The sequence below is a fragment of the Sorex araneus genome, chromosome 2, assembly GCF_027595985.1.
Source record: "Sorex araneus isolate mSorAra2 chromosome 2, mSorAra2.pri, whole genome shotgun sequence".
NCBI lineage: Eukaryota > Metazoa > Chordata > Mammalia > Eulipotyphla > Soricidae > Sorex > Sorex araneus.
The window spans coordinates 294348477-294362877 of record NC_073303.1 but is presented as its reverse complement, the minus strand read 5'-3'; the positions used below and the strand labels follow the sequence as shown (position 1 = coordinate 294362877).

At 47.1% G+C, this 14401-nt stretch overlaps 1 protein-coding gene and 1 non-coding gene across 10 annotated transcripts in view; both read left to right on the top strand.

Annotated features, from left to right (window-relative positions):
- The window catches only part of YEATS2 (YEATS domain containing 2), a 93501-nt gene that overhangs the window by 35680 nt on the left and 43420 nt on the right, over positions 1 to 14401 (top strand). For 5 of the 9 annotated variants that reach the window (XM_055125158.1, XM_055125156.1, XM_055125154.1 and 2 more), the window contains exons 8-11: positions 4882 to 4993; positions 8852 to 8896; positions 12051 to 12231; positions 14086 to 14328. In XM_055125158.1, coding sequence (XP_054981133.1) covers positions 4882 to 4993; positions 8852 to 8896; positions 12051 to 12231; positions 14086 to 14328 — 581 coding nt within the window. The remainder of the gene's footprint in view (positions 1 to 4881; positions 4994 to 8851; positions 8897 to 12050; positions 12232 to 14085; positions 14329 to 14401) is intronic. The other 4 variants (XM_055125159.1, XM_055125157.1, XM_055125153.1 and 1 more) reach the window with 2 other exon arrangements.
- LOC129403043 (small nucleolar RNA SNORA58) lies at positions 5608 to 5740 on the top strand. The gene has a single exon (XR_008629033.1). It is a non-coding gene; the product is annotated as a small nucleolar RNA SNORA58 (small nucleolar RNA).

Genomic DNA, 14401 nt, shown 5'->3' with positions numbered 1-14401 from the left:
CGGGTAGGGCACGTGCTTTGCAGGCGGCTGACGAAGGTTTGATCCCCAGCATCCCATACGGTCCCTCAAGCACCGCTGGGACTGACCCCTGAGTGCTGAGCCAGGAGTAGTTCCTGAGCATCACTGAGTGTGGCCCCAGCAACCAACCAAAGAAAAAGAATTTGCTTTATGCTTAACTCGAGTACGCATCAGGCCGGAGAGGTACTGCCTCGCGCCGTGCAGCAGGAGGCCGAGGGGCAGGCCTGGAAACTTCGGGGCATATGCTTCCTCCAGCACCGCAGGAACTTAACGCCCGAGCACTGCCTGGTGTGACCCAAAAATAAAAATGTATTGTGCTTCTCTGCCCTACTGTGTCTGTTTGTTTCCCTTTTCAGTCTTCTCAGGTCGCTCTTGCTTGATACCAAGCTGTTCTTTTCAGAACCCCCCTCACCATCGTGGGGGTTCCTTGTTCCGTCTCTGCCGGTGTTCCTGTCCTTCTCCACCTGGGGCGTGCTGGTTTTTTGGGCTTGCTTTTCCTCTGGTTCAGAACACGAGTGTGCTTCTCTTTACTTTCTGATCAGCTCTCGTGCTCCAGGATGCCCTCCCAGGTGTGCTCCTGTCCCAGGCTGCCCTTGCGGCCTCGAGCTCGGGTCGGATCCAGTTACACTCCTGGCGCTTGCCCTCCTGTCATGTGCACACGTCTGTGGCTCTCCGCCAGAGGCTTCTCTTCCTGTGGCCCTAGGATCCAGACGGTACTGCCGGGAGTCGCGCACACGCCTGTGCAGCTTCCCCAGGCCCTCAGGTCGTGACAGGTCGTATTCTTGACTCTGTCCTCTCGAAATTCACACTTTCCCTAGTTTACAAAACCCACATCCCAGTGACAGTTCCTTCCTCTGCAGTCTTGACATCCTCTCTTGTAGCAGTGAAGCCACACTAATGATGCACATAAACATTTAAAAATTATGTTTACTTTAGATGTGGGGCCACACACGGTGTTGCTCCGGGGTTACTCCTGAGTCTGTACTCAGGAATTACTCCTGGTGGTGCTCAGGGGCCGCATGCAAGGTGAGCTCCCTGTCTGCTGTGCTGTCACTCCAGCCCCTGGACATTTTAATTTTTAAAGCATAAATTCTTTTCCTCATTAACTTAAGCCATTCTGTTTTTTGAGTACTTAAAAATCTGTCAGTTCATTGTTTTTTTTAAATGGCAAATTCCAAACATACACAAAATCAGAGTGTATTGAGTTCAGGTACCCGGTACCAGTGATTAATAGTTTGCCAGTCTTTTTCCATCAGTTTTTCTCTTGCTTTATTTCTCTTGTCCCTTCCATTTCCTTCGTTGCTGTTGCTGTGGTGTGGGTGGGGGGAGGTGGAGTTTTTGATTCCCAGGGTTTGCACACCTGATTGACACCTGTGGGAATCCGGCGAGACCCGCTCGCCTTAGGGTCCGTCCTCGGGCACAACACAGGGTCTTTCAGATCTTCTCCACAGCAAGTGTCAAGTAAAGTAACACTTTTCAGATGAAACGTTCATTTTGTTTCTGCCATGCAGAAATAAATGAGTGCTTGGATAGCGCGGTGTCACTCAGAACCCTCCTGAGAAACGGTACCGGGCAGTGTGGTAGCCCCCGGACTCCCCGAGTTCCCAAATGAAAATAGCAGCATTGGAGTACGTGCCGGAAGGTTTGTTGCTTTCGCTGGTTAATCCTTGGCACTGTTCGTAGTAGGGCTTCACTTGTGGAACACTTCAGCGCCACACCCTCTGCCAGACCCCTTTTCCTCCACCACTGTCCCGGGACTCCCGAGCCTCCTTCCCCTCCTGGGCTGAGCTTCCTGCTGAAGACCAGTTCTCAGCTGCGGTTGCCTTGGGCCTTTGTTGCTCCTCTACATCACACATGAAAGACATCCTTCAGTGTCTCCCTGTCTTACTCTCCAGATCATCCTTGTGGTAGCAAAGTGCATAATTTCATCTTTCCTTATATAGCTGAATAGTACTTCATTGTTTGTTTTTAAGGGGGGGGGCGGGTGCACACCCACAGTGCTTAGGACTTACTCCTGGCTCTGTGCTCAGAGATCACTCCAGGCGGGGCTTGGCGGACCCTGTTGGGGTCCGGGAAGTGAGCCAGGTTGGCTGTGTGCAAGGCGAAGGCCCTCCCAGCTCTACTGCCTCTCCAGCTCTGTGGATCGCATTCTTGACCCAGCCATCTGCTCTTGCCTTTTATTTTTTGTACTTCAAAATCTTTTTTTTATTTGAAATAATTTTTATTGGCTCACCATGAAATACAGTTACAAAGTTGTTCAGGACTGGGTTTCACTCAGAATGTTCCAGTACAAGCCCTTCACCAGTATGCATTTCCACCACCAGTGTTGCCAGTTTCCCTCTCTCCTCCACCCCACTTTTCTTCTTTCAGCCATCAGTTGCGATCATTTTCAGCTATCATTGTCATAGTGGTCCTTTCTCTACACCAATTGCCCTACCCCACCCTTTCACTGGTGGCAAACTTCACCCGTGAACTAGTTGCCCTGGTCCTTGTTTCTGCTGTCCATGGGTATTAGTCTCACGTTACATTTTTTTATATCCCACAGATGAGTGCAGTCATTCTTGTCTGTTTCTCTCCTTTTGATTCATTTCATTCAGCATGATACTCTCCATGTCCATCCATTTATAAGCAAATTCCGTGACTTTTTTTCTTGATGGCTGCATAGTATTCCATTGTGTAGGTGTACTATAGTTTCTTAATTCAGTCGGCTATTCTTGGTGACTCAGGTTACTTCCAGATTCTGGCTATTGTGAATAGTGCTGCAGTGAACATAGGGTTGCAAATGTCTTTCTTTTTTTTCCTTTGGGTCACACCCAGTAATGCCCAGGGGTTCCTCTTGGCTCTCATGACTCAGGCTCCAGCCCCTGGGGTTTTCTTTTTGGGTGGGGAGTGACCACACCTGGCACTGCTCAGCGGTTACTCCTGGCTCTGCACTCAGGTATTACTCTTAGCAGGGTTTGGGGTACCATATAGGATTCCGGGGATGGAACCCGGGTTGTCCACATGCAAGGCAAAGACCCTACCCCCTGTACTATCACTCCAGCCTTGGCCCCCTGCTTTTTGATAAGGTTATTTTGTTTTTCCTCTTGTAGAGTTCTAGTACTTTATGTAAATCTTGCATTCAATCCTTTATCAGATGCATGGTGGGCAAATGTTCTCTCCCAGTCTATGGAGTGTCTTTTTATTCTGCTCATCCATTTCCTTTGCAGTGTCGAAGCTTCTGAGTTTGATATAGTCCCAGATTTGTCTTTGTTTCATGCGTGGCCAGTGGTATCAGATCATTGGAGATCCCTCTTGGCTTCTGTGCCATGAAGTGCTCGGCTTTTGTTTTCCTTTGTGTAACTTACGATTCAGGTCCGATGTTGTGGTCTTGAATATTTTTTTAAATTTTTTTTTTAATGTATGGTGTAAGAAAGGGGTCTGAGTTCACTTTTTGCATGTGACCAACCAGTTTTCCCAGCACCATTTGTTGAAGAGGGTTTCCTTGTTCGACTTCATATATTTAGCTTCTTTATCAATGATTATCTGTTCATTTACCTGTAGATCTGTCTCTGGGCTCTTAATTCTATTCCGTTGGTTCATCCTTGTTCCAGGAACGTGATATAAGTTTCTTAAATATTTAGTAACAAAATTTTAGTGAAGTTGAACTTTTCTATTATAATTTAGCATTTTAGAGAAATTCAGATTGATTTAACTTTAGAACCCATTTTGCTTTTATTTTTTGATTTGGACCATACCTGGCAGTGCTTGAAGGTCACTCCTGGTGCAGGGGGAGGGGCATGTAGTGCCAGGGTCAAGCCCAGGTCTCCCAAATGCAAGGTAAGTGCTCAGCCCATTGAGCTTATTCTCTGGTCCCAGATAAGAAAACCTGAGTCAGAAGCAAGTGAACTTCTGGCATGCCTACTATAAGGAAACCTGGCCTCTTTAGAATGAGAAAGTGGGACCAGGGTTATGGCTCAAGTGGTAGTGCACATGCCTTGTATGTTCCAGGCCCTGGGTTTCATTTAGCAGGACATGGGCGTAATTCTGGCAAGCCAAATGCTGCCAGGAGACCCTGGTCGCACTCCAGCACTTGGGGGGAGGGGGGTGTGGTGTGTGTGTCTGTGTGTGTGTTGAGCACTGGTTGGCCTCATAACCCTGGGGGTGGGTACTGCTCTGTGTGTGTGTGTGTGTGTGTGTGTAGAGCACGGGTTGGCCTCATACCCCTGGGAGTGGGCACTGCTGTGTGTGTGTGTGTGTGTGTGTGTGTGTGTGTGTGTGTGTGTGTTGAGCACGGGTTGGCCTCATACCCCTGGGGGTGGGCACTGCTGTGTGTGTGTGTGTGTGTGTGTGTGTGTGTGTGTGTGTGTGTGTGTGTGTGTAGAGCACGGGTTGGCCTCATACCCCTGGGAGTGGGCACTGCTGTGTGTGTGTGTGTGTGTGTGTGTGTGTGTGTGTGTGTGTGTGTGTGTGTGTGTGTGTGTGTGTGTGTGTTGAGCACCGGTTGGCCTCCAACTTGTTCTAAAGGATTCTCATCTCCCCTCCTGTGTGCAGTGGCCCCTCACGTTAACCCCACCCTTCTCATCTCACACCTGTCAGTCTTGCCTCTACTTGCCATCTCTATGCACCGATGTTTTCGGGATTTTCATAGATGAGGAGGGATCACGCATCCCATGGCCTTCTGTGTTTGGCTTCTTCACCGTGTGGTGTTCCTAAGCTCATTTATGTTGTCCACGAGACATCTAGTCATCTGTGTATCAACACTTTGCTTGTTTTCTTATTACCAAATATTATTTCATTTAACATGCCTGCTTTGGAATCTCATAAATAAAAAGGCTTGAGAAGGTGAGCGGGACTGATGAGCTGATGCCTGTTTTTCCCTAGAGAGCCTCCTTTCCACCTGACGCGAAGAGGCTGGGGTGAGTTTCCCGTCAGAGTTCAAGTTCACTTTAAGGACAGCCAGAACAAGCGGATAGATATCATTCATAATCTGAAGGTATCGTAATGCGGGTAGATGTCGTATGTAATCTGAAGGTACCGCTTCCTAGATGCGAGTGTTTCTTTAGCCTGCTGCTAAAAACAGTAGTAGTTCATGATCCACTGAAATAACCATGGATTATAGACGCAGGATAGATCTTTTTGAGTGTGTTATATTTAATGCTCTACCGAAGATGAACCATACAGATAATTTGAAAGACTTGACTCTGACCAGACCTGGTATTTTGTTACCTGGGGCTAGACACTGAAGGGTTTTTTTCTTTTTCTTTTTTTTTTTTTGCTTTTTGGTCACACCCAGCGATGCTCAGGGCTTACTCCTGGCTTTGCACTCAGGAATTACTCCTGGGGGAACATATGGGATGCCAGGGATCGAACCTGGGTCAGCCACGTGCAAGGCAAACGCCCTACCCACTGTGCTATCGCTCCGGCCCCTAGACACTGAAGTATTTTAAAATTTTATTTGTTTCTGTATAGAATGGAGAAAACAATAAACTCTTTTGTTTATCAGATAAAGAGCGTGCATCTCCTAATAATATAGTGGACATCTTTAGAAAATATGAAGTACTTTATATACAAGACTGTCATTCATACTTTTGTGTTGTAGGAAGTTCAGGGCATACCCGTAGACCTTGCCTGTCTCAGCTCGTGGATAGGCAAGGGGGACAGTGTATGCGAGAGTAACGGAGTCCGTGCCAGCTCTAGTCAGCTTCAGGATGGCTGACGAAACTGCAGTACTCCTACATTAATTAAAAACAGGGGGGGCTGGAGCTATAATAGTACAGCGTGCAGTGCTTGCCTTGCATGAGACCAACCCAGGTCTGGCCCCGCAATCCATATGCTCCCCTGAGCATAGCCAGGTATGATCCAGGAATAACCCCTGGACACAGCCAGATGTGGCCCCCCCCAAAATGAAAAGGATAAAATTCTTCACTCTGCAGCAACATAGTGTATCATGTGTCACGAGAAATTATATTTTAAAGAGTGTTTTATAGGCATGGGGGAAATAATTAAAGTGAAAAAGCACAGAAAACTACATGGCACAGGCTGAGGTAAACTGATTTGTATCTGAGTATGTGTGGGTGTGTGATGTGAGGTTTGAACCAAGGCGTCATACATGCAGGGCATGTGCTTTCACTGAGTCAGCTGTGATTATTGATAGGCAGGAAGCACCAGAAAGTATTCTCTGAACTGCTAGAGTGTCTGAAGTAATGACATTGTGAGCAGTTTCCCCTGCCTTTGTGTGGGGGTGGGGTGGGAAGGGATTTGGGTTTGGGGCCACACCTGGCCGAGATGAGGGGCTATTCCTGATTCTGCCTTGGGAATTACTCCTGGCAGTGCTCAGCAGACCATAAGAGATGCTGGGGATCAGACTCCCCTCATCTGTGTGCAGAGCAAGCACCCTGCCTGCTGTATGATCTCTCCGGCCCTTCCCTACCCTTGTTTTGGCTTAATATTGAACCCCAAAAGTACCTTGGTGGTTTACCACATTGTTTCCATTTCCATTAATAGCTCCCAAAACTGAGCTGAGCTGAGTATTATCTGCAAAATCTTTTATTTTTCTTGGTTCTGCAAATGTATCTTTCCCATTCTTAAGGCATGCTTAAATTTACCCATTGAGGAGTTTGCTCTTTTCCAGAGATTTCTGTAAGACCAGTTGCCTGTTGCCTTATGACTTCAGAGAGGAAAAAAACCCAAGAACTTAGAGCCACTGCTTTCAGGAGGGCAGGATACAGTCCCACTTACTTTGAGCGTTATCTGAAATCTCTGCTGTCATTTTAGGCACTGCACTCGCCGTCTGATGCTGGACTAGTCCAGACCCAATCTCCGGAATAAAGCAAACTGTTTATGGAGTTTTCCCACATACTGTGTTTCTTAGAATTCCTATTTGGAAGATGGAGACACAGTGCTTTAAAATACAGTAAGGGCCAGAGTGATATACAGTGGGTAGGCTTCTTGCTTTACACACGGCTGGCCCAGGTTCAGTCCTGGTCCTCAAGCCTGCCACGCGTGATCCCTGAGCACAGAGGCAAGAGCAATCTTTGCACAAGATATACCCCAAAACAAATTATAGTAAGGGAGGACTGAAGCGGGAATCCAGGGGTTAAGGTACTTGTCTTGGCACAGCTGACTGTGGTTCCATTTCCAGCACTGTGCATGGTTCACTGCATGTAGGTCAGCCATAAACTCCATCAGGAGTGATCCCTGAGCACAGAGCCAGGAGTAAATCCTAAGCCAAGCACCACGGGGTGTGGCCCCAGCTGCCCTCCCGTCACACCCCAGAATTCCAATAAGGTATTTCCAGGTGTGTTGAAAAATAGTGTTGTTTCTGTTTTTGTTTGTTTCTGTTTTGGGGCCACACCCTACAGTGCTCAGCATACTCCTGGCTGTCACTGTGTGGTGTTTGCAGGAATGGATTATAATATTCTCTTGTTATTTCTGGGTTGATTCTCTGCGCTGTTTGATACCTTTGTTCTAAATATTTCTTCTGTTCCACACCATTATTCTCCATGATCTTTGTTCCATCCTCCTCCCCTCTCCTCGTGGCCTGTCCTGGCTCCCGTTTGGCTCTTTGCTGTCTCCTTTCCCCTCAGTTCGCTCCACCCGGCCCTGCAGCCGGTCTCCCCGTCAGTGCAGGCAGACGGTGTCCCGGGGCTCTCTGAAAAGCCACTGGGGGTTTCTGCTACTCGAGTTCACGCTCTCCTGCCCACCGCGCGGAACTCTTCAGGATTTCCCACGATGTCCATCCTTCCCCTTGGCCACCTCACACCGACCCCCACATTTGCAAGCTCTTCTCCAGCCAGACCGATCAGTTCAGGTTCCGGAGCAGCCTGGTACCTCGGTGTCTTCACTCAGGCTCAGCCCCTTGAATGCCTGGTTGGATTCCTTGCATGCTTTAAATCCCTGTGGAAATCGCCTTTTCCTGGCTGTTGAAGCCCGTAACAGTCTCTGAATTTTCTACTACAGATCAGTCCCTCTTTCATCAGTCCCTCATTAACAGTTAAACACTGAAGCGCCAGGGAAACTTTACAGTGTAAAGTTCCCAGAAGGCACGGAATTCTTGTATTCTGCCTTCCCAGCAGGCCGTCATCTCCACTCCCCTCCGCCACCTCCAAGGAGCACGGTAGTTTCCCCAGGACAGTCTTTTGGGTCATTTTATAAATGACTGAAACATTTTCTCTTTAGTTCTTTTAAACTGCCTTTTTATTTTATTGTTTTTAATTTGATCTCTGTTGCCCCAGTTTGGTTTATGGAACTGACACAGAACAAGACTTTGTTTTAAAAAAGTAATTTCAACGACAGCCTTCATACCTCTCCCAAATGGTTTTCTTCTCCAAGCAGATCTTGTTCTTGTGGCATTTCTTGTACCTATCCTCTGCCTCTTGCTATTTTGTTAATAGTTTTATCAGTGTCCCTCTTAAAATGTTGATACTGTTGCCTTTCATCGTATAGCTAGTCTTTTTAAATACATGGTCTTTGTAAATACCAACCATGGAACTTCATTAGCCGATTGGTGATTCGTGATTGCTGAACGTATGTGCTGTTCTCGTCTGTGGCCAGACAGATGGGCGGTAGTGAGGTCATTCTAGAACTTTCTCCACCTTAAAGTTGCTCTTAGACAGATATTGCTTTCTTTTTATAAAAGAGTTGCATGGTAGAAGATATAATAATCACCTATTATTATATGTATCAGTTAAACTCAATTTGCCTCCTAGAAAACTAGGGGTGCTTCTAGTAAGTGATGAGTTTGCGGTTCACATCATAGCAAGGAGAACTTTTAGCGTGAAGACTTGGTAAGATTGTGTCCCGAGATTCATAAACTCTGAAATTTAACATTCTTCCTTTTGTCTTTCAATAGCTGGATAGAACTTACACCGGCCTGCAGACTCTGGGCGCAGAAACGGTAGGGTTTGTCCTCATTGTATAATTACGTGGGAATAAGTAGAATGAAAATTGATCTTCATTTTTCAATTGGGGGTGGAGGGGGATTGAGTGCTGAAAAAAATAAGAACGTTTATCTTCTTCCCCTTTTCCTCCTTGTAAGTGAACATTTACATGGGACTCCACTTCCTGGGATAGGGAGGCAGCTCGGTGGTTGGGGTGCATCCTTGCGTTCAGAGACCCCAGGTTTGATGCTGGCACCTGATCCCCTAAGCACCACCCAAGTGGCTACAGTGGCCTCAGTGATGCCCAGCCCTTCCGGGCCCGGGTGCTGAACTGTCACTCTCACGGCCAGGTTGAGTGTCATTGGGCCCCCAGACATGCTTAGGAGACACAGTGGGCCCTGCCCACCCTGTTTCTTTTGCAAAATACCTAGGTTAACACTTCCTTTGCCGCCATCTGTTCTTAGACATCTTTCCATCCTGGAAAAGGACATTGTGCCATGCACAGCCCCGAGGGCCACCCATTTCTTCCTGAGTCTGACTACCCTGGTACCGTGCACATGGAACACAACAGTGTCTGTCTTTTCACGACGGGCGCAGCTTCGCTTAGCCTGGTCTCAGGGGCTCTCCTCGTAGCATGTGTCAGCACTGTCGGTATGAAAAGGCTGAGTAAGGTTCTGTTTGAGGTACTCCACGTCTTGTTTATCCATTGGTGTCGGCAAGTACTGAGTTGCTGACATCTTTTGGCTGTTGTAAACAATTCTGCTGAGAATGTGATTGTGCTGAATCTGGCTTGAGTTCCTGCTTTCGAGGCCTTGGGGTATATCCTCAGAACAGTTGCCGGAGCATGTGGTCGAGCCACCTCGGTGCTTCCCAAGGCAGCTGTCCCACGTCCACGGGCCCTCGGACAGCGCGTCAGGAGTGGGTTCTCCACATGTTTGCCAGCTCTTGTTTTCTTCTCCTTCTCTCCCTCCCCCCTTTTCTCTCGACCCTGTAGTTGTCGTTCTAACGGGTAGGAGGTGGTATCCCTTGTGATTGTAGTTTGTATTTCCCTGATGGTTGTTGGTGTTGAACTTCAAGTCTTTATATGTCATTTTGTATCTTCTTTGGGGAAATTTCTCTTCATATCCTCTAGTCCATTTTTTAATTGGTTTGGTCTTTTTGTTACTGTATTATAAGACTTCTCTTTATTCTCTGTACTAATCCCTTGTCAAATACATGATTTGAAAATTTTTTTTATTCTGTGTCTTGTAATGCACAGATTTGGGTGGGGGAGGGGGTGGTTTCTGCCACTTCCAACAGTGCTCAGAGCTTACTCCTGGTTCTGTGCTCAGGGATCACTCCTGGCAGGACTCAGGGGACCAACACATGCTGGGGGTTGACACAGACCTGGCTGCATGCAAAGCAAGTACCTTATCACCTGTACTATCAACCTGACCCAGTGTACAACTATTTTAAGTTGAGGTGGGATCCAGTTTACTACTTTGTTCTTAGTGTCCTATTCAAGGAAGAATTGCTGATTCCAGTGGTATGAAAGTCTGGATCTATATTTTAAGTGTTTCATCCATTTTGAGATAATTTTTTATATGAAATATAAGGCTAGGTCTTTTCTTCATTCTAATACATGTTGGTATCTAGTTTCCCCAGCACTGTTTGATAAATACTGTTCTTTTCCCAGTGAATGGTCTTAATACTCTTCCCCCCCAAAAAAAAAAAAAACAAAAACAGTACTATCTACTGGAGAGATAGTACAGTGGGGAGGGCAGTTGCCTGACACGCGGCGGACCTGGATTTGATCCCTGGCACCCACGGGAATGATCTCTGAGCACAGCTGGGTGTAGCTTCCACCACCTACACACACACACACACACACACACACACACACACACACACACGAGAGTAGACAATATTGAACATGAACAGATCCTTGGCCTTAAGTTACAGAACTGAGAGTACCAGTAGGGGGATGTGGCAATATGGGGGACAGGTGGACACTCGTGCAGGGCCGGGGGCACATTGGTGCTGGCGGCGGGGGGGGGAGGGGGGGAAGGTGCAGTAACTTAATGTGTCAGTACTGTAAACTTAAAAGCATTCTTATAGCTGTATCACCCAAACTGATTTAAACAATTTGAACAACCATACATGATTGAACCATTTTTTATGAGCATATTTTATTCTAGTGATGTATCTTTATGCCAGTATTCTGTCATCCTATTGTTCATCAGTTTACTTGAGTGGGCTCCAGTAACATCTCCTTTCGTCCCAGCCCTGCGATTTTAGCAGCCTCTTCTCATTTTTCCCAACAATTAGAGGCTCTTTTCAGGGCCAGGGGGATGAGACCTGTTATTGTTACTGTATTTGGCATATCGAATACGCCACGGGGAGCTTGCCAGGCTCTGCCGTACTGTGTGATTACAATAGCTTTATGGTGGTGATTGTTTTGTTGTTTGCTTTTGATACCAGAGATCAAACATAGAGCTTCATACATGCAAGACATGTGCTCCACCACTGAGCCACACCCCAAATCCCAGTAGTTTCCAAATGAGAAAGTGAGACCTTTAACTGTATTCTCTCTCTTCCCCCAACTTTTTTTTTTACCTTTCCCCTCCTGTATCAGCCATAACCATTGACTCACAATGAGCTAATTAAACCATCCTCTGCTTTGGGAGATGCACTGTTAAAATGATTCTTCGGCACAGACTGTGTGATAGACCCTGGTCCAGGTACTGGGGTCCAGAAGCGAGTGACAGTGCTGTTTTTCCCAAGGACTCACACGCTTGGTTGTATTGAGAATGGGGAGAAAGACCAGCCCTAAGCAGAGGAGCAGACAGGGCAGCTTCCGAACAAACGAGTTAGAAAGGCCCCGATGAAAAGGTGATGGGACGGTGATGCTCTCCTGAGGGCTGTCAGTCACGCAAAGGTGGGGGGGTGGAGTTTCCCTGGGCAGTCAGGGCCGGTGGGACGGCTCCAGATTCTGCAGGGCTCCGCTTGCGTTCTCGGCCCACTCAGCTAGACCCGGCTACATGCTCCATCCCCTCAGTTTGGGGGTTGAAACTTCCCAAGAGCGTCATTAGAAGTGGTGTGTGCCCTTCCTTCGAGCACCGTGTTCCCAGCCAGGCACTGGGGGCCCCGTGACACGGAGTGGGATGCCAGAGCCTGCCTGTTGCCTGACAGGTGGTGGACGTGGAGCTGCACCGGCACTCTCTGGGGGAGGACTCCGCCTGTCCCGCGTCCTCCGAGTCGGACATCTCTGATGCGCCCCCGGCACTGCCTCTGACCATCCCGGCCCCCGTGAAAGCGTCCTCTCCCATAAAGCCCTCCCACGAGCCAGGACCCGATGCCTCCGTGGAGAAAGGTAACTGATTTTTCCTAAATTTTTCCTGCATTGGGGCAGGGGTGGCGGGGTGGTCATTCTGGAGCCTTCTTCTCATCTGTGTGAGAGGGTGCTCTCCCGCTGCTTTGGGCTCGTAGAGAGTCTGGGACATGCGCTTTCCCTGAGCGGGCACGCTGCCTCTGCCAGCCCTGTCAGGAAGACAGCTGCAGACTTTAATCTGCTCAGAAAAGAATTGTTTTCTTCCCTGTTATTTGGGCAGGGAGGGCCATTCCCGTCAGTACTTGGGGCTTACTTTCCTCCGGGCTGTGCTCAGGGCTCATTCCTGGAGGTGCTGGGGGCGTGGCTGATGGGTGGAGAGTCGCGTACGTGGTGCTGGGCATTGAACTAGGCTTGGCTAAATGAAGGCAAGTGCCTTAACCCCTGTACTACCTTTCTCAAAAAAAACCTTTTTTTTTTTGAAAGTTGAACTGATATTTTGCAGAAACTGAATGCACTAAAAAGTGATAGGTTTCTGTTTGGGGGCACATCCAGCTGTGCCCGGGAAGCACTCCTGATGGGCGTGGGGACTGTGCAGTACTGGGGCTTGAACCCAGGTTGATGTCATGCAAGCCATGCACCCTAGCTGCTGTGCTATTACCCCAAATACTCTCAGTTTTTGAAGAAGCAATAAATGCAATAATTTTTTTTTTTCTTTTCTTTTGGGTCACACCCAGCGATGCACAGGGGTTACTCCTGGCGGTGCTCAGGGGACCATATGGGATGCTGGGAATTGAACCCGGGTCGACCAAGTGCAAGGCAAAGGCCCTACCCGCTGTGCTATTGCTCCAGCCCCCAAGAAGCAATAAATTTTTTTTTTGTTTTAAATTTTATTATTTTTTATTTTTTTTATTAGTTTATTTTTAATTAGAGAGTCATCGTGAGGGTACAGTTACAGATCCATACATCTTTGTGCTCATGAGAAGCAATAAATTTTTATTCATCGATGTCACTAATGGTTTTCCATAATGTTTTGCAGGGAGACGTTCTAGTTCAGTGAAGTATATAATCAAGTACTTAAATTTTCATTTATCTAGCATGTATGCATAAACTATAAAGCCAATTCTAAACAGTGTTAGGTTTCATTATACTTTTCAATGTGATATTAATATTTTAATTCTTTTTATAAATCTCAGATTTACGCTTTTAAATTTCAGTTGCATCTTTATAAGCCTCTAATACAGGTATCATTAAAGATAACAAGTACTCTCCTTTTAGTTTTCTCTTTTCAAAACATTTAAATAAAACAAGTGAATTAAGTGTGTTTTATATACTTTAAGTACGAAGTTTATAGTTTATGTATTTTCTGATTTGACAGAAGCGTTTCAATAAAATAAAACTCCCAGGCCAGTAGGTAACTAAGTGGCAGAGCATGTCTTTGGCGTGGCTGAGCCCCGGGATCCAGCCCCCTGCCCAAGCACCGTCCACCTGCAGCCTGGCCTCCGTCGGAAGGGAGGAGGAATAGGCTTCTATTTGCATTTCACGAAGAATGTCTAAAAAGGGGCAGTCCTGTCTTTCGTATATATTTTTTACTGGTAAATCACTTTAAGTGGCTGTCCAAAGAAGAGATTTGTTTTGGGGCCACACACAGTGGTGCTCTGACCTTCGCGCTGGCCCTGTGCTTAGGAATCATTCTTTGGAATCAATCAGTCAGGGCTCAGGGGGACCATCGTGTGTGCCGGGGATCAAACCCAGGTAGGTAGGCCCCGTGCAAGGCTAGCACCCTGCCTACTGTGCCATCTCTCTTGTCCCTTCCTTTTTTTTTCTCTTTTATTCCTTTTTCTACAGTGGTTAAGATTTTACATGATGATTAATGATTATCCTTTGTTTTATTTCAAGTAGGATTCCCAGCCAGCACAGAAGCTGAGAGGCATGCGACGTTTTACTCATTGCCGTCCTCCTTGGAACGAACGCCTACTAAAATAACAACATCCCAGAAGGTCACCTTTTGTTCCCATGGCAATTCAGCTTTTCAGCCAATAGCATCAAGCTGCAAAATTGTACCGCAAAGTCAGGTTTCGAACCCTGAGTCACCCGGGAAATCCTTCCAGCCCATCACCATGAGCTGCAAGATTGTTTCTGGTACGCAGAGGATGTGTATAAAGTTGACATGTTTGAAAATCGATGGAGTGGCCAAAAGTCTTAGGACTTAACT